Source organism: Phyllopteryx taeniolatus, chromosome 19 (genome assembly GCF_024500385.1).
Source record: "Phyllopteryx taeniolatus isolate TA_2022b chromosome 19, UOR_Ptae_1.2, whole genome shotgun sequence".
Lineage (NCBI taxonomy): Eukaryota > Metazoa > Chordata > Actinopteri > Syngnathiformes > Syngnathidae > Phyllopteryx > Phyllopteryx taeniolatus.
In genome coordinates, this window is record NC_084520.1 from 5,056,892 (window position 1) to 5,083,301 (window position 26,410).

The 26,410-nt window shown below is 40.5% G+C and overlaps 1 protein-coding gene across 1 annotated transcript in view; it reads left to right on the forward strand.

Annotated features, from left to right (window-relative positions):
- The window catches only part of sap30bp (SAP30 binding protein), a 34,245-nt gene extending 8,455 nt beyond the window's left edge, over positions 1 to 25,790 (forward strand). The window contains 8 exon segments of the mRNA XM_061755710.1: positions 3,700 to 3,750; positions 9,588 to 9,627; positions 14,086 to 14,174; positions 20,623 to 20,714; positions 20,865 to 20,977; positions 21,044 to 21,102; positions 22,770 to 22,863; positions 25,447 to 25,790. Coding sequence (XP_061611694.1) covers positions 3,700 to 3,750; positions 9,588 to 9,627; positions 14,086 to 14,174; positions 20,623 to 20,714; positions 20,865 to 20,977; positions 21,044 to 21,102; positions 22,770 to 22,863; positions 25,447 to 25,628 — 720 coding nt within the window. The 3' untranslated portion in view covers positions 25,629 to 25,790.
- The last annotated feature ends 620 nt before the right edge of the window (positions 25,791 to 26,410 follow it).

A 26,410-nucleotide genomic window follows, 5' to 3' on the forward strand; every position in this document is an offset into this window, starting at 1 on the left:
TGGGGAACTCCCCAGCGATATTTTGCCCAGCAGCGATATACCAGCTACTTGTTTAAATCTGATATGTCACGAAGTACTGGGCTGTTAGATTACATCTATTGCAGATATTTACTACTTGTCTTTGCATTTTGCATGCTTTTACTTTTGCTCTGAACCCTTAGTTTAACCACAGTTTCTGTAATAGTACTTTTTGGCAATAAGGTAAAATGAATATTTCTCATAATGACTGCAGAATAATAAAGTTTTGGGTCACCTGGGTCACTTGATCCAGGCTTGTCTTTTAATTAGGTGTGTAGGTATCACATTGAAGGCTGTTGAAAAGACCAGGGGCCTCATGTACAAAAAGTGCGTACGCACAAAAACGTGGCGTACATTCTTTTTCACGGCAAAGTTCAGATGTATCAAGAGTGAAATGAGCGTGGAAATGTGCGGTGCCTCACGCCAACTTTATGGCTGGCGTACGCACGTTTCTGCAGCTGTTGGTGCTTTGGCGACACTTCGACGTGATGCTGCAAAACTGTTATCATAAATCTGCACATCAGAGACACATGAACAATTCATGCCTGGCAACATTTGATTTCAACAATGTAAAAGAAGCAAGGACTCTGAATTCACTTGTTGACCATTGGATTAATGAATCACTGAAATTTGTGAGGACAGCTATTAATTGATCAAGGTGATCATCTATGCCACCTATTGCCCTCTCAATTGCTGCTTGTGACTGCAGCACATGCACTGAAAAAAAGAAAAGAAAATAATTTGAATTTACTTAATTTGAACATGTACATCGGTTGCACATGATTAAAATGTGCTGAAATGAGATAATTTACCCCTCTTCTAAAAAAAAAAATAAAAAAAAATAATTTTTTTCTTTCAGTGTGCGTGTCCTCTCCTGTGTATTAAAATAATAAATTGAGTAATCAAAAAGGACTCAGTTTTTGATATCCTCTTTGATATGCTAATGTGCTTCTATTTGAATTCAAAAGATTTATTACAAATACCATACATACATTTACGCATGAACCTTTATCTCCCAGGGTTGAGTGTAGGTTACTGTATGAACACATTTTTGAGTTGTAAAAATACATGGTATTAACCTTGTGGGGTGATCAGTCAGCCACGTGCTCCCAGCAACCCTGAGAGAGTCGTGTCATCCATGATTGCAAAGACTCTCTCCTCGAACGGGGTGAGGCCCTCCGCCTGTTTTGGCCACACTTTGGCAGTGGGCAGCTGTCCTTCGCTTCAAATCCACCTTAATGTTTGACCACTTCTTTTTTACATAACCGTGTGTGCGTTGTTCTGACTCCACAGCATTGACAGCCGCACACGCGCTATCACTCCTCTTTCGCGAGTTGTTAACGCCAGAGGACAGCGTGCCAAAAGATGATTTTCTTGCGCACCTCCACTTCATTGAGCAACTTCACATTCAGAAAAAATATTTTTCTTCATTACCTTGCTCATTGTCCTTTTTTCCTGATCATGCAGAGATTGGGATCTCAGGTGGAGGGTTCATTTAAATATGATTTGCCTGGGCCCTCATGTAAAAAAGGTGCGTACGCACAAAAACATGGCGTACGTTCTTTTTCACGGCAAAGTTCACATGTATGAAGAGTGAAATGACTGGTAATGTGCGGTACCTCAGGCCAACTTCATGACTCGCGTACGCACGTTTCTGCAGCTGTTGGTGCTTTGGCGACACTGAGGTGATGCTGGGATACTGTTATAATAAATCTGCACATCAGAGACACATGAACAATTCGCATTGATGAACAATTAATGCCGGGCAACATTTGATTTCAACAATGTAAAAGGACTCGGAATACACTTGTTAACCAGTTTATTAAACGAATCACTGATATTTGTGAGGATGCCGATACATTGATCAAGGCGATCATTTATGTTGCCTATTGCCCTCACAATCTCCTCTTGTGACTCCAGCACAGCACGGGTGAGGACACGGCCAGTCAGGCCGGCAGCAGCAGCCGGTTGTTGGAGTGTAATTGCGTCTGAGACGCTGGGGTTGGCGGAGGAGACGCCAGGAACGATGGACGAATCCTCTGCGTCTGTGACATCATTGATGCCAGCACTGAAAAAAGAATCCTTTGAATTTAATTTGAACATGTACATCGGTTGCACGTTTAAAATCTGTTCAAATGACATATTTTTTAGGAGAAGAGGGGTAAATTATGTCATTTTAACACATTTTAATCATGTGCAACCGATGTACATGTTCAAATTAAGGAAATTCTAACGATTCTCTTTTCATTGAGGGACGCTGACGCAATCCTCCGTGTGTGTGACACGAGACACACCGGGGACGGTGGACGAATCCCCGAACATGTAGCACCTGACTGCGACTGCGTGTCCTCTCCTGTGTAGCATGTGTGCGCTGTTCTGACTCCACAGCATTGACAGCCGCACACACGCTGCCCCATTCACTCCTCTTTCACTTGTGGTTAACGCCGGATGACAGCGTGCCAAAAGAGGATTTTCTTGCGCACCCCCACATCATTGAGGAACTCAATTCTACGTTGATTGGGATGTACGAAGGAAATGTGCTTGGATTCATGCGTATGCACAGATTCATACATCTGGATATTTTTGTGCTTACGTTTTCTGGATTTGAGCGTACACCATGTTTCAGTTGGAAGTCCACGCAAGTCTTTGTAGATGAGGCCTCTGGAGTGGGGCAAAGTTGTTATAGAATGAAGCAAATGTTTCCAAGAATTCAAATTTTTGCTCAAATATCAACTGTTCTCTTGCGTTGGCATATGTTTGTGTTTTTCAGTCCACATTGATATTAATACTATTGCAAAGGTCTGGTATTTTGACAGTAATTGCCTTTTGTATGTAAGTGAGTGAGTCTCTCTCTCTGCCTCTCTCTCTCTCACTTTGCCTCTGCCTCTGTCTCTGTCTCAACTCCCCTCACCCAATAATAAATTCAGCTCAAGCCACAACACGTCTTTCTGTCTGTCTACATGTGCGAAAGCATGTCACCCTGCAGTTGTGAATATTTTTATTCTCACTGGAGAGTACCCATATTTTATGCAAGTGGTTTTTGGCTACAAATGGCAGAGATGCCTTCCTGAGCAGAATAACAATGTGTCTTGACGCTTTGCTATACCGGTAGTCTGCAAGTATGCAGCTCAACTTTCCTTAGCTGACCTAATTTTTTGTTTTTGTTCAATAGACAACAGACTATTTCAAACAGTGCCTCTTGCAGCCACTTAGTGCTTTTCATTTTGCCTCAGTTGCTTCACGTTGCTTTTAACAACAATCGACGTTGTCAACTCTTTTTAAAAATCAATTAAACAATTGTATAGCCTATCCCAAATAATTACTGCTTTCTAAAATATTGGGGCGCCAGTAACTCATCTGTAAGGACTTGGGCCTTAGACCCGGAGAGTCAAAGTTTGAGTTTTGTTCAATGTGGACAAAAAATGGCATATATATGTGTTTATATATCGATACGTTTGAGAGAGTCTGCCTAGTCTTCTTTCTGACTACTGTCAATGTGCCCTTGAGCAAGCCACATCCCCCACAGCTCTCAGGATGTGGTGCACTGTTTGGGTATCCCTTCACTTCTTGAATATCTGCATGTGTGTGATCTGGTTCTCTGTGTGGTTCTCTGTTTTCCTCCTGCTCTCTTTCCCCGTTGGATCATTAAAGTGTTAACACCCTGCATTTTTGTTTTCATAGGAAATGACGAATGACGAGTCTGACGAGGCAAGGGACGCAGATGATGTTGAGGTATTTGAGCATCCACCTGCTGTGGAAAGGACAAATTAAAAAAAAAAAAAAAAGATCACGCCAGATTCAAGGGCAAACGTTTTTTTCATACCACTGTATGTCTAATCCAAAAGTGGTGATCACTTGACATGATGAATAAATATGCTTGCACCCTAGATGGCGCTGTAGGGCTTTTCATGCCTGATGGCTGTTCAAGTAAGTCGGGGTGGGGGCGGCTGCGGGGGCCCTCGTTTGAGCTACTTATATCTTCACGTGTGTTTACATGTGCAACGAGGTGGACAGATGACGTTGATCCTTAGAGGGCGCCAGCCTCACCCTGTGTGTTTGTGCTGCGGTGCTTGTTTTTACATGTGACTTTGATAAGAGTGAGCCTGATTAGTTAGATTTTTGCCAGATTGGGGTGGGTTGAGTTGGTACCAAAAGGTGTCATTTATGACATTTACATAGACTGATGTGTTGTGGTCGACATCATTACCACAACACACGTGGCATCAGTAAAGGTGACATACGGTTTAAATAAAATGTTCTGCTTTGTAGGGCTGGGCGAGTAATCATATTGTAGTCGCTATTTCAATTTTGGCTTCTCACGATCATAAAAACATTATAATCAAAGAAAAATTATTATTGTTGCCGAACGGCAGCGTGTGCAAGTTGTAAAAGCAGCATGTGACATATGTTATTCTGCTCTCCTTGAGTGTGGTTTAAGCTGTTTATTTGACACTCCAGTTGGAATTTACTATAAAACTAAACACAAAACAAAAATAATTAAACACATTGTATATTGAATTAAAACAGATTTCATTTTAGCCTTTTTCCTGAAAATTGCCACTTTAATGCTAGCACCCAATGAAAAAACACATTGATGGGCTAACAAAAATTAGCATTAAAAGTCACTCATGGGAGTGATTTACCTTCAAATAATGTATATTGACACACAAACGCCGTGGGAACACAAACAGACAGATGTAACAATACTCACAGACATAAATTCTTCCTGATCTTTGAGAAGCAAATTATATTAATAAAATTCAATCTCGACTTCTTCTCTCTTCTACTCTTCTTCCCTCTTCTACTCCTAATCTGTGTCTATCACCATGTGTCCACTGAACCACACTACTCCTAATAGGCCCAGGCATGAACATCAGGTTGTTTTTTTTAATCGCTTTTTTAACGTATTATTGTTTTACTTGTTACTAATTTATTCTCTGATTGTTCTTTTTAAGGTATAAGTAAGGTTGTGTTTTGGTAAATAAATATTAAGTTTTGAAATCTAATGAATAATCGTGTTTGTTAATTGTGATTTAAATATCAATGAAAATAATTGTGATTATTATTTTTTCCATATTCACCCAGCCCCACTGCATAGACTATGGTTGCTGTTGAATTGGATCTAAATCGTACTCCAAGGACCTCTCTATATTATTTTACAATATACATTAAGTTGTTTTGCAGATTTGTGCAAAATTTTGATGTTATGAAAAATGCCTTTGAAGAAATAAAGATCTCCCTCTAATAAACTCAGCCCTAATAGACGAGTAAAATAACGCCCTTGGCCACAATATGAGGAAAGACTGCAACCATCCTTTGATTACATTACAGCAACCCTGAGTGCCATGATGAGATTTCTCGATATTGCGTGTGCTGACAAGTGAGTCAGCATTCCCTTGGAAGGGAAGTCAAAATATCAATCATAATGTAGGATATAATTGTAGATGAGGATCCAAAAATTTAATAAGTTAAAACTGTAGACTTGCCACTCATGTCACCATATTTTCCCTATTATTGTTGGTCTATTTACTCTTCCGACTTACTACTGTAAGGGAGAAGGTCACGAACAATAACTGCGGTTGATTTCATCAGAAGTGGAGCATTGTTTAAACGCTGTCGAAGCCTTAAATTGGCTATTCTCATTACACTTAGAGGTGTTTGTGCTCCACTTAGCTAAATCCTGTTCATAATTGTTATGACCAAAATCCCTAATGTATCCCTAATACAAATATAAACAAAAATTCATCACCACAAGCCACGTGACAAGCTTCTCAAGAATGATTCTTGTATACAAGTTTTGCTATAAAGAACATTGAGTGATAAGCAAATAAAGCAGAACAAATAAACATTGCATGTAGCACAACTGGTGTTTGTTTATATCTTTTATAATTATCTGGATAATCTAACAGGCTATGACGCATCAGCAAATAAACAATTGCACTTTAAAAGCACAACTTCAATACACTTCCAGTGATTCCCAACCAGCGTGCTGTGGGAATTTGTCTGAAATTTAGTATTTATTGAAGTGAAGTGTTGAACTGAAGTGTTCCTGAGCCCATGTGGTGATGTCCTTTGCACATTGATGTCGGTTTTTGATGCAGTGCCGCCTGAGGGATCGAAGGTCAAGGGCATTCAATGTTGGTTTTCGGCCTTGCCCCTTACATGCAGTGATTTCTCCAGATTCTCTGAACCTGATGATACTATGGACCGTAGATGATGAAATCCCTAAATTCCTTGCAATTGTACGTTGAGGAACTTTGTCCTTAAACTGTTTTCTATTTTCTCACGCACTTGTTCACAAAGAGGTGAGCTTCGCCCCATATTTGCTTGTGAATGACTGAACAATTCAGGGAAGTTCCTTTTTATACCCAATCATGGCGCCCACCTGTTCCCAATTAGCCTGTTCACCTGTGGGATGTTCCAAACAGGTGTTGGATGAGCATTCTTCAACTTTCTCAGTCTTTTTTGCCACCTGTCCCAGCTTTTTTGGAATGTGTTGCAGCCATAAAATTCTAAGTGAATGATTATTTGCTAAAAACAATAGTTTATCAGTTTGAACATTAAATATCTTGTCTTTGTAGTGTATTCAATTAAATATAGGTTGAACATGATTTGCAGATCATTGCATTCTGTTTTTATTTATGTTTAACACAACGTCCCAACTTCATTGGAATTGGGGTTGTAATTACAAATATATCTTTGTTTTGTTGGTCTATGCGAGCGACTTATAGTGAAAGGCAGAACAATTCAAAGTGTTTCCATTAGATAGCAGAAGGTACAATAAACCTGTGTATCCTCCTGTTGTCAAGACGAATCAACAGTCTAATCTGTTTATATGCATATGCCATATGCCATCAAAATCTTTGGTAATGGTGGGAAGTTGGAAACAACACATTAGTAACACCTTCCTTCCTCCTGTTATGTGCTGATGCTATTGCAAATATTGTCCTAACTGAGCACAATGTTTACTGTCATAGGCTAAATATTGTAGTGTACTGTGATATAAAAATTTGAAAGGGTAGTGCTAACCGTTTAAAATTTCCATTGTGGTTTATTGGTTAACTGCAAACCTTTTCATCCTCGTTTGTAATTTTTGACAAGCAATGACAGATTTGTCTTTTAAAAATGGGAAATGTGGAAACAGTTATTGGTCATTGGTTGAAGTAATGTTTTATTGTTTTATGCAAATGCCCACTATTGTCCAGTGTGTAGTTTTTAGTATATACTTTAGTATCGCTTGCTGATTTGCTTGACTTTTCGAAGTAATACCCAAAGCATAGGTGAGGTCCAAATGTTGCCACCCCGATTATGCTATTGTTTGGTCTGTTTCTTGCTTAAGGAAATCATGAGATCAACATCTCTGCATTTTAACAGCATGAGCTATCCATCCATCCAGTTTCTGTAGCGCTTGTCCTCATTAGGGTTGCAGGTGAGCTGGAGCCTATCCCCGCTGAGTTTGGGCCAGAAGCCAGGGACTCTTTGGAATGGTCACCAACCAATTCCAGTAATGGATTTTATTAGCTTGTAATAAATAGCTTATCATAAACCACAACTAAATCACAAACTTTTTGTGTCATGACTTTGCAATTCTGCCGAACATAGTGCAACTAACAAAATATTGTACTCATAAGTACTTTTGAGGCTTCTTAGATTTGACTGCTTTCCCCCAGATGTTCTTTTTGTTTTAAAATCTAACATACAACCAAACATCTAATTTATTGACATTCTGTTGAGCAGCAGCCCAAAATTCTTGCAGTGCTTAATATATGTGTATAGCGCAGTACACCCTCTTTTGAAAAGTAATTTTTTTAATCAATTTCTCAGTGAAAACGAGGATTTTCGTGATGATGATTAGGCCTGCATGTTGTTGAATACATATGAATTCAAATGTTTTATTTTTTCCAAACTAAACATTTGACGTTAGTCCTTATTTTTGCAGCATTAAATCAATTTGTTAGGAAAAAACAATTGTATCTGCACATTGACAAACCAAGCAACGTTTTTCTGCGGATAATTTTGAATCTAAATGCCAACTCAGTGACTTTTTACATCTTTTGGAGTGTGCTCATTTATGGATTTGCTACTTCGAGAGCTCTTGGACCTTAGAGCTGTTATGTCAAATGGCCAAGTAAGTTTCAGTCTCAGCCCTTTTCTGTTTTTACTGAACATCCACTTTTCGTAGCCATCATTTCGTCGCCATATTTCATGCACTTGAAGAGGTCACACTTATTTGGATCACATTCAAATAGTGTGAGACTGTAATCGTGTTAATCTCAATATGGTAAAAAAAAATTTTTTAAACTCTATTAAAGATATGTATCCTTCATGTATTCATCTTTCAAAAGACATTCAACAGCTGACCAACAATATCATTGAAATAAATGCCCTGTAGGATGCATTGAGGTCTACACGACAATTCATTGTACTGTTAAGGACCTCACAATTCGATTAGATTTGTTTGCTATTCAATTAGATTTTGATTATGTAGGTTCCGATTCGGTTCAATATTGATTTAAATGGTTTGATGGTTAAAAAGTAGAAATACACTAATCATTAGAGTACCTGTTGACCATGTTGAAATATTTTTTGTTATGCCCATGTGAACATTTGTGATGTTACCTAATATTTTTGAGCAATAAAACATCAGAAAAATGAACTGAAAAAGTAGAGCCTAAAAAAAAAAAAAAAGTTGCTGAATTTATATTGAATTGGGGGTTGGAATATTGCGATGCATGGATTAATCAATATTTTACCCACACCAATTCTTGAGTTATAAACGGCATGTTGTTCTGGCACTCATACAACAGCTTTAATTTTATGCGTTGCTGTTTTGTCGTTTCGCCCACACTTTCTGTCATATAAATCAAACATCTTTTGATAGCAATAAAGATGAAAATACTCCGACCCTTATAGTTTTGTTTTGTTGTCAGCGGCTCATTCAAACCAAGTTAATGTATAAACTTTATTTGCTCTGAGTACTGTTAATTCGGTACCTTGAAAGAGTTAGAATTTTACTCTCAAGAGCAGTTTGAACCCTGTATTCAATACACACGAACACCAGCTCTGCTGTTTGCTGCCACCTGTGAAGCCTAACAAAATAGGACTAGAAATATCAGATTAGGGTTAGTGAAATAGAAATCCTAGGATTCTTCAGCGTCAAACCTCAGGTGCCACATAATTTATTATCCCCATAGGTTTGCTGTGCCTGCACGTTTCTATTTGCCACCCTCCTGTCAGGCCATGTGATTTGGCCCGAGTCAGGACAATGCTTTGATGTGCCCGTGCAGTTGCTAAGTGATAACATGGAGCCAGTGAATAACAGTACTGTTCCTTTGTGCTCAACCTGTTACGCAGTCAATGCTGGCACAACATGCGGCATACTTTAGAGGTTAGGAAAGACCCCACCTTTTGCCAAACCTAGGATTTAATTTAAAAAAAAATCAAAAAAATCTTCGTTTCTATTCTGTGCTCAATTAAAAGAACTGTCTTGTTGTTTTTGACAATCTCATGTAATTTGCTGTAATTTAAGATAGCCTTTAAGGTTTGTCTCCCTTTTTCTTTGTGTATAGGTATCAGAAGTAGAAGCAAAAGACCCAAACGAGCTTGTTGGTAAGTGTAAACACACAAAAACATTTATCTTGCACTCAATGTTAAATGAAAATATTGTTTTGGTCTAGAACAAATTTATCTGCATCGTCTGTATAGTTAGAGAAAGGTCAAATGTATACTTGTGTATATATTATTGTGAGCATTTCAGCGAGAGGTCTAAAGGCCAACAACACCCCTGCACATTTATCCCCCTAAAATACCCCTCACAAGTCACACAATGTCATTATCACACATATATCACATATCCTGTGAAACTTCAGCTCAGTGAGAACAGCTTTTTCTTTTTTTCTTAGCCAGGGCAAAGAGTAAGTGACTGAATCAATAGTAGAAGAACAGAAAGTGACTCAGAAACAGAGATGCGTTTTGTCTTTAGGGGAAAAGACTCACCTGAGCACACAATTTTACAGGGGTTAACTTTTCTACACCTGCATGAGAGTTAAGAATATTAAAAAGCACATTGGAGGATGTTGATTCTTTTACAGCAACCCTCCCTCTTTTTCTTTCAGATAGACTATTCATTAGTCACGTGTCATCAATGCGACAGTAGTGTATTTTTAAATATACATGGGTAGCTTCTTTTTACACTTATGGAAGAAAAGCATGTTAAAATGTTAATTAAATGATAGTGTTAATTAAAACATGATGGCAACAAGTTATCCATGGAACTCATCAATTCTGATTGTATTACTTTCAGTTGGATAAGTTTCTAAATAAACAAATGGGAGGTTGGACTGCAGAGGTTGCACTGTGTAGGGCATGGGTGTCAAAACTCATTTTTGTCACGGGCCACATCGTCGTTATGACTTCCCTCGGAGGGCCACTACGACTGTGAATCCTGTTTTGGCAAATCTTTTTCAGACAAATTTTCCAACACAACCCATATAAATGAAAGATTACCTCATATACTATAATTACACACAGTATACGGAACACATTGATAACCAGTTTTGAAATCAGAAGCCTATAAAAAGATGTTTTTCAACTATTCCATTTCTTTTCAAAGCGGGATTGGTAACAAAAAAAATGCTTGCAAATATCTCAATGGTATTACACCAGAACACAATGAGCAATTTTGATTTGCTTTTGCGGGCCACATAAAATGATGTGGCGGGCCGGATCTGGCCCCCGGGCCACGAGACAGGTGTAGGGGGTCCTCAGTTTACAACAGTTCGGGATGTTTCGAGGTTACGAATAGCTAGTTAGCGCAGCAACGTAAGAATGCACAAGAAGGTTTGTCTGGTTTTCATTTGATTGTCTTATATTTATGGCCTATAATTGTTTTTCAGTATGATGGCTTTACTACTGCATTAGCATAGGCGATGTGCAAGCCATCTTAGTACAAATTAGTTGCATTTGCACAGGAACAGAATGCCATCGTAAACCAAGGATCCCCTCTGTATTTATTCCAAATATTCCCATTGTTGGTATAAAAATATTAAGAACCAATAATGCAATTCAAAACAACACATACAAAATTCAACATTGGTGGTATTTGTCGGGGGGGGGGAATAAATAGCCCATAATCGTTTCAGTGACTTGGGTGCAGTCAATGTGTGAAGCACTAACTGGACTCACATGACTTCTAAAAGGCTCTTTGTCTGCCGTTTGAAAGATGGGTCATGAAGGTCTAACAGAGGAGTTGGCAATGCGAAGTGAGTAATCACTGACCCGTGCAGGTGTGTGTGTGTGAGAGTGAGAGAGAGAGAGATAGGCAGGAAATGAGTGATACAAGGAGCGGCGTTTTATGCGCGGCTCATCGAGCACACAGCGTTCCCACTCAGCTATTTGTTGATTCTGGCCTCAAGCTTGGGTGTCATTAACTGCACCATTCATTTAACTGTAGGCTGAAAGACTCAAGAGCTGACTAATCTAATCAGAAAAATAATGGCTAAGCAGTTCAATGTCTCCGTTTGTGCCATGAATCAACAAGCCCATTCGCTTCACTGTCTTATCAGACTCGTTGTGTTTATCAACAAGAGGAAATGCAGCGTTTTTGTTTTCAAGACGACTCTATTGCCATCAGTGTTATGCGGGGGTCTGCGCGTGACTCATAACTGGACACTTGGCATTCCAGAAGCAGCACTTGGCTCCTCTGTGTTGTCTGACAGTAAATGTCACAGTGAGCCTCCTGTCAGCAGGCTGAAGACAACTCTTTGTCTACTCTGTGAAGGGACACGCATTGTGCCACTGTCCAAAGAGACCTGAAGGGCACAGATTTTGACTTTCTGTCTGTTTCCAGCAGAACAGATGGCAGTTGTGAAACTGATTATCATCTACTGTCGGCACACTTGGCAATGTCGTTCTCTATCAATCCTGATTGTGCGGCTATTCCGTAAACACAGATTTGTGGTTGATTCTCACTTCTGAAAGTTGTTTTTGTTAGTTTGTCGAATAGAACTACAAAATTATTTTGCTAATCTTGTTTCGACGGGTTGGGATTAGCTGACTCCCACAGTGGTGAACCCTTGTTGCAGCTACAATGTTAAATTGTATGTGACAGTGTATGCAAGATTGTTTATCTCCACCCATTGGACTTGCCCAAATTGTCAGGGGCTACTGTTTCTTCTTGAAAAGACCGTGTACAAGGTTCAACATAACTGCTGCATATTTCCTCATCATGAAAATGTGTACGAGCTTGCATACATTGCATAGTATAGTTGTGCATCCACCAAGCAAAGGCAATGCCCTGTCCCACCTCTCTTCCTAAAAGTGGCCGAGCTCTAACCATCACGACAGCAGCAATGGTGTATCTTTCGAGGGGAGATGTTGCTCCTCTGCTGACACGCACGGAGAACTCTGTGGCAAGTCTGTACTGATGCGTGTGAGTCAGAAGTCATGCTTGAGCAGTAAACCAGGGTAAACGGCAAAGGCGCTGGAAAGCATTCGTCAGGCTACAGAGGCTTTGGCACGGTACACCACCAACAAAAAAACTCAGTCGTGACCATTGATATTTACGACCAAACATAAGTAAAACAGGCATTCTGCCTTACTTTATCAACAACGAGTGGGGTTCTTTGTGTGCTTTAATGAATGCAATGCAGTGAAAAGCAAATTTAAAAAAAAGGTTTACAGTATTATCGCATCTTGTGTGCTTTAATGAATGCAATGCAGTGAAAAGCAAATTTAAAAAAAAGGTTTACAGTATTATCGCATTCTATAAAGAAGAATTAATGCATCGTAGAATGCATTTGGTTTTAAAGGCCATATCTACACCTTGAGCACATGACTTTCTGTTTCTTACATATTTGTTTAAAAATAAAACTTAATTTGTATATTATTTGCGCTTATTTTTAGCATATGCTATCTCAGAAAGTTGCTGTTCACAAATACCAAAATTAGGCCTGATGTAACAGTAGAATGCATATACACAATGTTTTGGAGGTTCTTTCTTGCCCCGTACTTTTTGCTGTCACGTTTTGTGGAAATCCGTCATCTCTCTTTGCAGACTGCAGAAGAGAAAATAGCACTTCCCCACTTTCTCAGTTTGTGATATCAGAAAGATGACGTCACTGTAATGCAACATTGCGAGACACAGGAGTGGTGTTGTATACAGTACATTTGCTACACTAGCATTACAAACACAATTCTGCCATTGGCTGTGAGATACCAAATTAACTGTTTTTATTCCTATTAGTCAAAAAACAAATGTTATACACAGAAGATTCAATTCGGCTGAGAGGGCCCCACTTTCCTTTTTGTCTTGTTTAATCCAAAAGCACTGGTTTTCAAAAAAGAACTGAGGATCTTTACAAATATGTTTTAAAATGTCAAACTGGAGAGGACAACTGGTAGTTGATAAGATCAAGCAAAATGTTACAAAGGAAGTCACATCCTAGTACTCATTGCGCTAAGATTGATGGTGGTCATTCCCGAGTATGCTTTAAAAAGAAGACGTCTTCAGCTTGCTGAGCTAAAAGTCAGCTACTGGGTAAATGATCCTCAAATCTCCAGTCAAGTTTGAACTTGTCTTACATGCAGGGAAAAGCTCCTGCTTTTGCACTCATACGTAACACACAGTTTGCAACACGCATTCAGTGTGTGACAGACACCTGAATGAGCGAAACAGCTATTTGTCTGTGCGGTGGTGTGAAACGATGGAACGTCTGGCCTCTATTCAGAGGAGGAAATGATGGAGATAGAAAAGGCGCCTCCCTTGTCTTTCCAAGCTCCAACAGCAACCACTCCCTGTCAGGGATGTACATTTTTAGCTCCAATATGTCCTGCAAAACCAACTTATTCTACAGGACTTTAGTGAATGACCTTGTTACAAACATTCTGACCCCTTCATCTTTAAAACTTTGCAGCAGTTGTGTATTAAGTCAAATAATTAAAACAGTTACCTGAGTTTGCATAGCATTTTCTTTGTTAGTTCAACCTTCTTTTGAGTGGAAGGCGTGCAAAACAACACTGCAAAAGTGGAGAATTGAAAGGGCTCATATTTTTCTTTCTTCTCCACAGCTCTCTTCTCAGAGAAGGTGAGAAACATGTCACCTGATGAGATCAGAATTCCACCCGAGCCCCCGGGACGCTGCTCCAGCCAACTTCAGGTAGCCACTGCTCTCCAGTTATGTGATCATTAATAAGCTCTCATTGCTTCCCTCTTCTCTTTAATCAAACATAATATAACTTCTGATATACAGTACATAGCCATCAAGGACATGGTATTGTCTTCGATCAGACCAGAGTAGAGGCTGGTGTTGATGTTATCAGGCCTTGTGTAATTCTGAGCTCATCCTCCTGCTCGAATAGACTCTCGCCGGTATTCATGTTTTATGTGCACACCTCACAGGTTGGAGGTAATAAAATTGTCCTGCTCAAAGCTGAATACTTGGCTCTGGCTGCTTTGGCAGAAGTCAATACATGCCTCTTATGCAAGGTACAGTTTGGAGTACAAAATAAAAACACAAAACCAAGGTGCGAAGAATTGAGACGCAAGTGATTTTAAACACACACACAAAAAAAAAAAAACTTTGCAAGCACTGCCCAAACTCTACTTGACTCCCTCTACTGCAGTTATTCTCTACCAGTGTGCCGGGCCACATTATTGTGCCGTGAGCGCTCTTCAGGTGTGCCGTGGGAAATTATACAAGTTTACATAATTGCTCAAAAAATTATTTATTTACAAGGAATAATGTATCTTTGTTCATCTATTTATGCCAGTGAGGCATAGTGACAGACAGAACAAATAAATGTTTTTTTATTAGATTGCAGGAACTACATGCAGTAATTAATGTATCCACTTTTTGTGACATTTTGCTTTGTTGGTGTGCCGTGAGATTTTTCAATTGTAAAATACGTGCCTTGGCTCCATAAAGGTTGGAAAGCACTGCTCTACTGACCTCCCATCAGTGTTCATATCACTGAAGCTGACAAGGAAAGAATGCTAATTTGAGGGGCTGCAGCATCCAAATTGGCGTGCTCCATGAAAGGCGAGTAAAAGACAGACATTAAAAGAAAATTGGCAATGCCTTGAAAAACATGTCCATGAACCTCCTGAATCCAGGATTTATAGCTCTCTATCACTTCCACCGTCAGTCTGTAGGATCAATCATAGAAGTAGCATTGACTACACTCAGTTGTCATACAACACCAAAGTTCAAGTAAGCAATTTATTGCATACTGCCATCGTCTACACCTTTAGGAAGCTTTATAAAAGCATAATTGTTTCCTTTCAAATAGCAGTTTTTGCGCTAAATCCAGTATTAGTCAGGCTTACAATTTAAGTAGTCATCAGTGTGTTAGCACTGTCGCCTTTGTCAGGTAAATAATTGTGCCACCTTCATTCGCCTCGGGTGAAATTCTGGTGTCTACATAAATTCAGAGACTGCAATCAGATTTGTTCTGTAAGACGCAGAGGCAGGTCAGGACACAAGGCGGATTTAGTAAGTGAACAGCTCAACTTTATCCCCGCCAGGCTTCTATTCCCACACCTAAGTAGTGAACTAATGATTCACATTCACCAGTCTTGCCTGGGTATCCCTGGCCTCAGGACACGCATAGCCAAAAGTGCTTCAGTGTCACTAACATGTTTCTCTTAGTGTCGTCTTCTTTTCCTTTCGGTTTGTCCCTTTAGGGGTCGCCACAGCACGTCATCATTTTCCATGTAAGCCTATCTCCTGCATCCTCCTCTCGAACACCAACTGCCCTCATGTCTTCCCTCACGACATCCATCAACCTTCTCTTTGGTCTTCCTCTAGCTCTCTTGCCTGGCAGCTCCATCCTCATCATCCTTCTACCAATATACTCACTATTTCTCCTCTGGACGTGTCCAAATCATCGAAGTCTGCTCTCTCTAACTTTGTCTCCAAAACATTGAATTTTGGCTGTCCCTCTGATGAGCTCATTTCTAATATTATTCAACCTGGTCACTCCGAGAGCGAACCTCAACATCTTCATTTCCGCCACCTCCAGCTCTGCTTCCTCTGTCTCTAATCCGTACATCATGGCTGGCCTCACCACTGTTTTATAAACTTTGCCCTTCATCCTAGCAGAGACTCTTCTGTCACATAACACACCTGACACCTTCCTCCACCCGTTCCAACCTGCTTGGACCCGTTTCTTCACTTCCTGACCACACTCACCATTGCTCTGGACGGTTGACCCCAAGTATTTAAAGTCCTCCACCCTTGCTATCTCTTCTTCCTGTAGCCTCACTCTTCCCCCACCACCCCTCTCATTCATGCACATATATTCTGTCTTACTTCAGCTAATCTTTATTCCTCTGCTTTCCAGAACATGCCTCCAACTTTCTAACTGTTCCTCCACCTGCTCCCTGCTTTCACTACAGATCACAATGTTATCTGCAAACATCATGGTCCACGGGGATTCCAGTCTAACCTCATCTGTCAGCCTATCCATCACCACTGCAAACAGGAAGTGGCTCAGGACTGATCCCTGATGCAGTCCCACCTCCACCTTAAATTCGTCTGTCACACCTACAGCACACCTCACCACTGTTCTGCTGCCCTCGTACATGTCCTGCATTATTCTAACATACTTCTCTGCCACTCCAGACTTCCGCATGCAGTACCACAGTTCCTCTCTGGGTACTCTGGCATAGGCTTTCTCTAGATCTACAAAGACACAATGTAGCTCCTTCTGACCTCTGTACTTTTCCATCAACATCCTCAAGGCAAATAATGCATCTGTGGTACTCTTTCTAGGCATGAAACCATACTGTTGCTCGCAAATACTCACTTCTGTCCTGAGTCTAGCCTCCACTACTCTTTCCGACAACTTCATTGTGTGGCTCCTCAACTTTATTCCTCAATAGTTCCCACAGCTCTGCACATCACCCTTGTTCTTAAAAATGGGCACCAGCACACTTTTCCTCCATTCTTCAGGCATCTTCTCACGCGCTAAAATTCTATTGAACAAGCTGGTCAAAAACTCCACAGCCACCTCTCCTAGATTCTTCCGTACCTCCACAGGAATGTCATCAGGACCAATTGCCTTTCCATTTTTTATCCTCTTTAATGCCTTTCTAACTTCCCCCTTACTAATCATTGCCACTTCCTGGTCCACCACAATTGCCTCTTCTCTCTCATTTTCCTCATTCATCAAGTCCTCGAAGTATTCTTTCCATCTATCTAGCACACTATTGGCACCAGTCAACATATTTCCATCTCTATCCTTAATCACCCTAACCTGCTGCACATCCTTCCCATCTCTATTCTTCTGTCTGGCCAACCTGTATAGATCCTTTTCTCCTTCTTTAGTGTCCAACCTGGCATACATGTCATCACATGCCTCATGTTTGGCCTTTGCCACCTCTACCTTTGCCCTATGTCACATCTCAATGTATTCCTTTCGCCTCTCCTCGGTCCTCTCAGTGTCCCACTTCTTCTGAGCTAACCTTTTTCTTAGTATGATTTCCTGTGCTGTGAGGTTCCACCACCAAGTCTCCTTCTCTCCTTTCCTGCCATAAGGTACACCAAGTACTCTCCTGCCTGCCTCTCTGATCACCTTGGCTGCAGTGGTCCAGTCTTCTGGAAGCTCCTCCTGGCCACCGAGAGCCTGTCTCACCTCTTCCCGAAAAGCCGCACAACACTCGTCCTGTCTCAGCTTCCACCACATGGTTCTCTGCTCTACCTTTGTCTTCCTCATCTTCCTCCCCACCACCAGAGTCCTCTTGCACACCACCATCCTATGCTGTCTAGTCACACTCTCCCCTACCACTACCTTACAGTCGGTAACCTCCTTCAGATTACATCGTCTGCACAAGATGTAATCCACCTGCGTGCTTCTACCTCCGCTCTTGTAGGTCACCCTATGTTCCTGCCTCTTCTGGAAAAAAGTGTTCACAACAGCCATTTGCATCCTTGTTGCGAAGTCATCACCCCTATTTCCTTCACCAACATGACCATTACAATCTGCACCAATTACGACTCTCTCTCTGTCTGGGATGCTCAGGACTACTTCGTCTAGCTCCTTCCAGAATTTCTCTTTCACCTCTAGGTCACGTCCTACCTGTGGGGCATAGCCACTAATCACATTATACATAGCACCCTCAATTTCAAGTTTCAGCCTCATCACTCGATCTGATACTCTTTTCACCTCCAAGACATTCTTAGCCCACTCTTTTAAAATAACCCTGACTCCATTTCTCTTCCCATCTACACCATGGTAAAATAATTTAAACCCTGCCCCTATACCTTACTGCCTTTCCACCTGGTCTCCTGGACACACAATATATCAACCTCTCCTAATCATCATGTCAACCAACTGCCGAGATTTTCCTGTCATAGTCCCCACATTCAGTTCTAGGCTCTGTGCTTTCCTCTTCTCTTTCTGCCAAAGAAGCCGCTTTCCACCTCTTCTTCTTCTTCTTCTTCTTCTTCGACCCACAGTAGTTGAATTTCCACCGGCGCCCTGCAGGTTGACGGCGCCGGTGGCGGACGTTGTTAACCTGGGCCACGACCAATCCGGTATGGAATTCTTTGGATGAACGCTCATATTTGTTTGGCAAAGTTTTAAGCCGGATGCCCTTCCTGACGCAACCCTCTACATTTAACCGGGCTTGGGACCGGCCTACTGTTTGCACTGGCTTGTGCCCACCATAAGGCTGCATTCATGTTCTCTTAGTGTGATTGTTTTTTTTGCGATTTCACAACTGCAAGAATGTATCTGCTCTGAACACTTCCCAGGTATCTTCTCCAATCATGCCCTGAACATGTCTGGAAAACAATTCTTGGTTTCTGGCTATCTTGAGATCTTGAGTTTAGCTGGATCTCAGATGTGCACTGTATGAGATTTAAAAATAAATAAATAAATAAATAAAAACACCAGACTACTTTTTTCCATGGCGTTGCCACTATTAAACTAGGAAATGCCTCATCCTCGACAGATGTGTGACACTTATAATTGTTTTTTTCTGACAATTTTCGAATTTTATGCTGAGGTTCCTATCTGCGACCAAATTATTTCCTGGTTGCTTGACAGATAGTTTTGTCAACATTGTTTTCTTGCAGTGAAGATGACTGGAGAAGCTTTGGACTTGTTTTCACTTGCTGTGCCTTTTTCCCCTCGATGGAGAATGCCAAAAGACCTAAAATGAGAGAAAGACACAAGCTAATTTGGCTGTATGATAAATTGTGCAACTCCTTTTCTGTAATGGCTACTCTACTAATCAAAAAGTATTTCTGAATTTTTAGACATGTATTTTTAGAGTCGCTCAAGGATGCATATTATGCTTTTTCTTTAACAGTTCATAGCTGTCTTAATAACATGTTTGTGGCATGATTTTGACAAAATACCCCAGGATCAAGAATTTTACAGCATATTTCTTTCCATTGTGAACTCTGTTAATTTTAAGGGCGGAACTGTCTTATGCAGTCAGCCAATCCTCATCCTGCCCCACCTATTTCTGGGCCAATGGCAAGCCCAGCTTTTTCCTTAGAATGACAAGCAGTGGGCTGGAACTTGTGGCTTTGTTCTGGCTTGCAATTTCCACTTCCGCCTCACTTGGCAGTGAGTGTTTGCGGTGGCCAGGAAATGTATCCTCCTCCATTGTTATTTGTTTTTTGTTTGTTTGTTTGTTTGTTTTTTTAATCTTTTTCGGACATGCGGTTAGTGCGTTGTTTTTCAAAGTTTCCTGTGGGACTATTTTGAAATGAAAATACCGACCGCGCCACTGGAGATGAGTTTAACACAATCATTGGAAAAGAGACAATTGTGACATTCGGACAGCCATCATAAAAATAAAAAAGCAATTGCAAGACCTCACAAATTGGAGGCAGGCTTAGAGGAGGTGCAGGTTGGGTCAAGGCTCACGAAGGAAAATAAAAGTTTATTTTCTCTACTAAAATCCATCAGTCCATTTTCTACCACTTACCCTGTTTAGGGTCATATGTGTGCTGGAACCGATCACAGGCGACTTTCGGCAAAAGGTAGGGTGCACCCTGGACTGGTAGCCAGTTAATCACAGGGACCATATTGACAAACAACTATTTACATTCACACACAGTTTGTCTTCAATTAACCTAAGAAGAATGTTTTTCAAATGTGGGAGAAGTCAGAGTACTTAAGGAGGAAAAAATCCATACTATATAAAAGTATATGTAAACTCCACACAGGAGGACTTGAGATTCAAACCCAGAACATCTCAACTGTAAGGCAGACCATGTTGCCTGAAAGGAACTTGATGAATTAAATAACATCCGATCTGTAACATGCAGCCTTGGATGCAGTGTAGAATAGTACAGGTCTATGAAACTGGTCTATGGAAGGAAAAGCTGGAGGGAGTTGTCGCTCTTCATGTTGTAGCAGCATTCCGCTATTTCATGTTTTCATTTTTATGGAAGGCCTGATTTATCATTCGTGATACTCTGTACATTGGCCAGTTGACAGTGGCTCCTGTTTGTCGAACAGCAATTAACAATTACCTTTGCTTTTCGCAGGTCTGACCGTATGTTTAGTGGATGCTTTTGTTTTTGGTAGACAGGATGCCCATCTACCCTGTCAATTCACATCCTCTCAATGTTGTTGTCGCAACAGGAGAAGATCCACAAGCTGTACGAAAGAAAGCTCCATGGAGATTTCGACACTAACAGCCACATTCAGAAGAAAAAAGAATTCAGAAATCCAAGGTATGGACCTTAGCTCACACATATTCAGACACAAAAGTGTTATGTGTGATTTCAGTAGATCAGAACTATAGTTGCTTTAAATAAATTATATAGTCTATTCTTAGTAAAATCTTACAGGGATCTTTTTTTCCTTTTTTTTTTTCTTTCTAGTATTTACGAGAAGCTCATTCAGTTCTGCAGTATAGACGAACTGGGCACTAACTACCCAAAAGATATGTTTGATCCTCACGGCTGGTCAGAGGACTCGTACTACGAAGCTCTCGGTATGGTGGTTTTCTTTCAGCATCTCCTTATGATTTTAAGAATTTCTTATGAACTCATTCTTTCAGCTAAAGCACAAAAAGTGGAGATGGACAAGCTGGAGAAAGCCAAAAAGGAGCGGACCAAGGTTAGACTTAAAAGCAAGTTAACACACTATTTTATGTCTACACATAAACGCTTAGAAACCATTTTGCCATGCTATGCTCTCCTAACTGTTGCTCATGCTCAGACATTTTTTCCCCTTTACCTGTAAAATTAATTATTGCATTTCATAAAGTATGCACAGGGAGAGGCAACATTGACACATGCCGCTGTCATCAGTACCAACAACATCATTCCAGCAGCTGCATATTAGTCAGAAAGGGGACTAGAAAGAACATGTAGTACCCTGCATGAGCTGCTCTGTTCTTCTGTCTTGTGAAATGTACTCAGTTGCATGCAGGTTAAAATAAGAGTTTGAAGTGTGTTTGTTAAATACTGATTGTGCCCTGAAGCAAGATCCCCATAAATTGCATGTAATCAGTGGCTTCATATTCCAGTGGTTCTAATCAAACATGACCAGTCAATTGAATTCAAATGTACTAATTAGACTTTACACCGTTTTGATCGGGCTGATCGGTATTGGCCCCGATATTTAGCATTTTATGCTGATCGGCTTTAATGTCATAATTCGCCGTCATTGATCGGCTCCGCAAAAGACATTAATTCCGCATCGCCGCGTGCACAGTATATTTGAATCCAAAAGCTAGCTTATTTTTAGCCTTGTCCCGTGTCTTTTGACGTAGTACTGTAAATATTTGACGGCCAATGAAGTCATTTAAAAAAAAAAAAAAAAAAAAAAAAAAAAACGTTGGCGGTGTGGAACAGACAACACGTTGGAGACAGGCAACACGTAATGCAATTAGACAAATTTGCTCGATTGCACTGTCAGGCTACTGCAATAAAATCTTGTATTCCGATAACACCGCATCCCGTTTTTTACGATCATTGGGCTTTATCTTGTCAACTCAAATGTAACCGGATACACTCGACAGCAAGAGTGGAGTGTGTCGACTGTATTATAAAAACAAAATAGGGGGGGAAACGTGTGTTGGTGGTCACCGGTGCTCAGGACAGGAGAGGATTTTCATTTAAGGCTTGCTTGAGGTATGTTAACATACCTTTAATACAATATGGCTCGCAATCAGGCAATAAAATGTTATGTAGCCTAGCAAGCTAGCGGTAGCACGAACAGTTGGACGCAAACATGCCGCCGTTCTGTCGAATCATGCTCTAAAGTTTCGGTGTGGGTGAGGTAATTTAATTAAAAATAAAGTAATTTAATTACAGTAAGTTAGGACCCATTATTTCTGTCGTGTAATGTTGGTTTGACCTGACTGATTAGAATACACGATCTGACTAGAGCAGTGATTTCCAACCTTTATGGAGCAAAGGAACATATTTTACAATTAAAAAATCTCACGACACACCAACCATCAAAAATGTCGAAAAAAGTGGGTACATTAATTACTGTATTTACTTCTTGCCATCTAATAGAAGACCATTCATTTGTTCTGCCTGTCACTATGCCTCACTGGCAGAGAGGAACAAAGATACATTTATTGTAAATATATTTTTTTGAGTAATTAAGTACACAAGTATAAACCGTAAATGAACAGGTCATTTAAATAAACACATTCCTCCATCTTGTGATCGGATCGGTTATCGTTTTTTTAAACTCGCTGATCGGTGATCGGCCCCAAAAATCCTGATCGTTTAAAGCCTAGTACTAATGCTGGGTGTGCTTTTGTGCAGATCGAGTTTGTCACAGGTACGAAAAAGGGCACCAACCCATCCAACACATCAGCTTCAACCACAAACAGCAGCAGCACAACCAACACAGCCACAGGTAAATATGCACTAACTTGCAGTCATGCACATTTTTTTAAGGTGCGAACTACACTATATTTCTGTCTCGTGTGAACAAAAACACTCCCAAGGACACACTGCTACCAAAGAAATTATAGAAAGATATACTTAATCCCAAGAAAAAAATTAATTGATTTCAAAATCAAAATTACAATTATATTGCAGCTACTACATTCTCTTCCTTGAATCTCAAATTATTTTAAATCTTCTAAAATTCTTCATTAATATAACAAAGTACTTGATCTGAACAGTTAAACTGGTCAATTTAGGGAGGTGGAATTTCCCGATGGTCAGTATAGTGGCGGATCTATTCTAGTCGAATACAGGGCCACTGGCCACCCCAATATCCTGAAAAGTCCTTGACTTTGCTTTGTCACCTAACTGTTTTTTAATGAATAAATAAATGCAAATAACATTTACAGTGGACCCCCGCATAGTCGCAATTCGGCACCCGCAGATTCACCTATTTGCAGATTTTTTTCGAATTTTCTTTTTTTTAATTAAAATTATTACTGTTGTTTGTTTGTTTTCTGGAGGTAGCCAACCCCGAAATCACTTATTGGCCGTTTATCCCTGCTTTATTCAAGAGTGTTTGTGGTTTTTAATTTTTTAAATATATTTCAATGCAATTGTAATAAGCGTCAGTTATCTGATTGATTGGTTTGCATGTGTTACTGTAAATGAATTAAAGGTTACGAAGAATGTCAAAGTGGCCCATCATCCTTCAGTTGTTTTGTATGCGGCCCTGGGAAGAGACCATTGGGACACACCAGGTTTCAACGATTAACATACAGTGGGTATGGCAAGTATTCAGACCACCTTCAAATTTTCACTCTTTTTTTATATTGCAGCCATTTGCTAAAAACGGAATTGAAATTTTTGCAGATTTATTAAAAAGGAAAAACTGAAATATCACACAGCCATTAATATTCAGACCCTTTGCTCAGTATTTAATAGAAGCGTCCTTTTGAGCTAATACAGCGATAAGTCTTTTTGGGAATGATGCAGTTTTTCACACCTGGATTTGGGGATCCTATGTCATTCCTCCTTGCAGATCCTCTCCAGTTCTATCAGGTTGGATGGTCAACATTGGTGGACAGCCATTTTCAAGTATTTCCAGAGATGCTCAATTGGGTTTAAGTCAGGGCTCTGGATGGGCCATTCAAAAACAGTCACGGAGTTGTTCTTCAGTATTTTAGCTGTGTGCTTAAGGTCATTATCTTTTTTGAAGGTGACCCTTCAGCCCAGTCTGAGGTTCTGAGCACTCTGGAGAAGGTTTTCATCCAGGATATCCCTGTACTTGGCCGCATTCGTCTTTCCTTCGATTGCAACCAGTCTCCCTGTCCCTGCAGCTGAAAAACACCCCCACAGCATGATGCTGCCACCACCATGCTTCACTGTTGGGACTGTATTGGACAGGTGATTGGCAGTGCCTGGTTTTCTCCACACATGCCACTTAGAATTAAGGCCAGCAATTTTTATCTTGGTCTCATCAGACCAAAGACTCTTATTTCTCACCATCTTGGAGTCCTTCAGGTGGTGGTGGTTTTTTTTTTTTTTTTGCAAACTCCATGCAGGCTTTCATTTGTCTTGCACTGAAGAGAGGCTTCCGTCGGGCCACTCTGCCATAAAGCCCTGACTGGTGGAGGGCTGCGGTATAGTTGACTTTCTAGAACTTTCTCCCATCGACCGACTGCATCTCTGGAGCTCAGCCACAGTGATCTTTGGGTTCTTCTTTACCTCTCTCACCAAGGCTCTTCTCCCCCAATTGCTCAGTTTGGCCGGACGACCAGCTCTAGGGAGGGTTCTGATCGTCCCAACCGTCTTCCATTTCAGGATTATGGAGGCCACTGTGCTTTTAGGAATCTTAAGTGCAGCAGGATTTTTTTGTAACCTTGGCCAGATCTGCTCCTTGCCACAATTCTGTCTCTGAACTCTTCAGGCAGTTCCTTTTGACCTCATGATTCTCATTTGCTCTGTCATGTACTGTGAGCTGTAAGGTCTTATATAGACAGGGGTGTGGCTTCCCTAATCAAGTCCAATCAGTATAATCAAACAAATACAACTGGACTCCAATGAATGTGTAGAACCATTTTAAGGATGATCAGAAGAAATGGACAGCACCCGAGTTAAATGTGTGACGCAGCAAAGGTTCTGAATACTTATGGCTGTGTAATATTTCAGTTTTTCTTTTTTAATAAATCAGCAAAAATTTCAACAATTAAGTTTTTTTTCTGTCAATATGGTGTGCTGTGTGTACATTAATGAGGAAAAAAACGTAAATGATTTCAACAAATTGCTGCAGTATAACAAAGAGTAAAAAATTTAAGGGGGTCTGAAAACTTTCCGTACCCACTGTAGGTAGTTGGGGGGGGGGGGGAAATGTTTTGCAAGGTGGTCAATTAGTCACGTTTTTCCACTATTCTTGGCAGGGCCAGTTTTACTGTATTCTACTAAAAATAGGAAATTCAAGAGGGAGATTCTCACGTCTCATTGAAATAACAATTGTTTAGTTAATGAATTGTTAAAAACGAAATATTCCAACTTTGACTTGTCTCAGCAGATTCTCACAAGAGGAAGAGCAAGTGGGACTCTGCCATCCCAGTGACCCTGGCCCAGCCCACGCTCATCAGCACCACCACGGCCACCCTGCCGTCCGTCGTGTCTGTGACGACGACAGCCAGCGGCACCAAGACCACCGTCATCTCTGCGGTGGGCACCATCGTAAAGAAAGCCAAACAGTGAAACCGGTCCCTGTGCAGATGATTGAAAGCTACTGGTGCAGCATTATGGCTCTTGTTCCAAAAAGGCATTTTGAGGACATATGATTTTATTTTTTATTTTTTTAACATTTGTAAATACTGTGTTGCTGATACAGTAAATAAATAATCAGATATTGCCTTTTCAGTGAAATTCCTCTTGTGATTTGTCATTTAAACAAACTTTATAACTATTCAATACATATTGCTCAGTGGAATCAGAAAATGTTCTTCTAGATAATGTATATACAGTGGGTACGGAAAGTATTCAGACCCCCTTAAATTTTTCACCATCTTGGAGTCGTTCAGGTGTTTTTTTCATGTGTCTTGCATTGAGGAGAGGCTTTCGTCAGGCCATTGCCATAAAGCCCCGACTGGTGGAGGGCTGCAGTCATGGTTGACTTTCTAGAACATTCTCCCAACTGCATCTCTGCAGCTCAGCCACAGTGATCTTTGGATGCTTCTTTACCTTCTTAAAACTTTCCGTACCCACTGTCTTTCAGTTAACCTCATTTTGCTCCATGACTATCACAATACTATGTATATTGCAGCTCTGTAGGTTGCAGTGCAATTCTTCACTACTGCAGACACACCAGCCTTAAACATATTGTTAAATGTATTGCCTGACAGTGTGAAATCAATACTTTTAAAGGTGGAATTTTTCCATCGTGTTGGTACAAGTTGTCATAATGTTGTAATTGGTCAGTGTATGTAGAAGAGCCCCGGGGAAATATATTCTAGGTGGCGTGTACCGCCTCTGACTCGTAG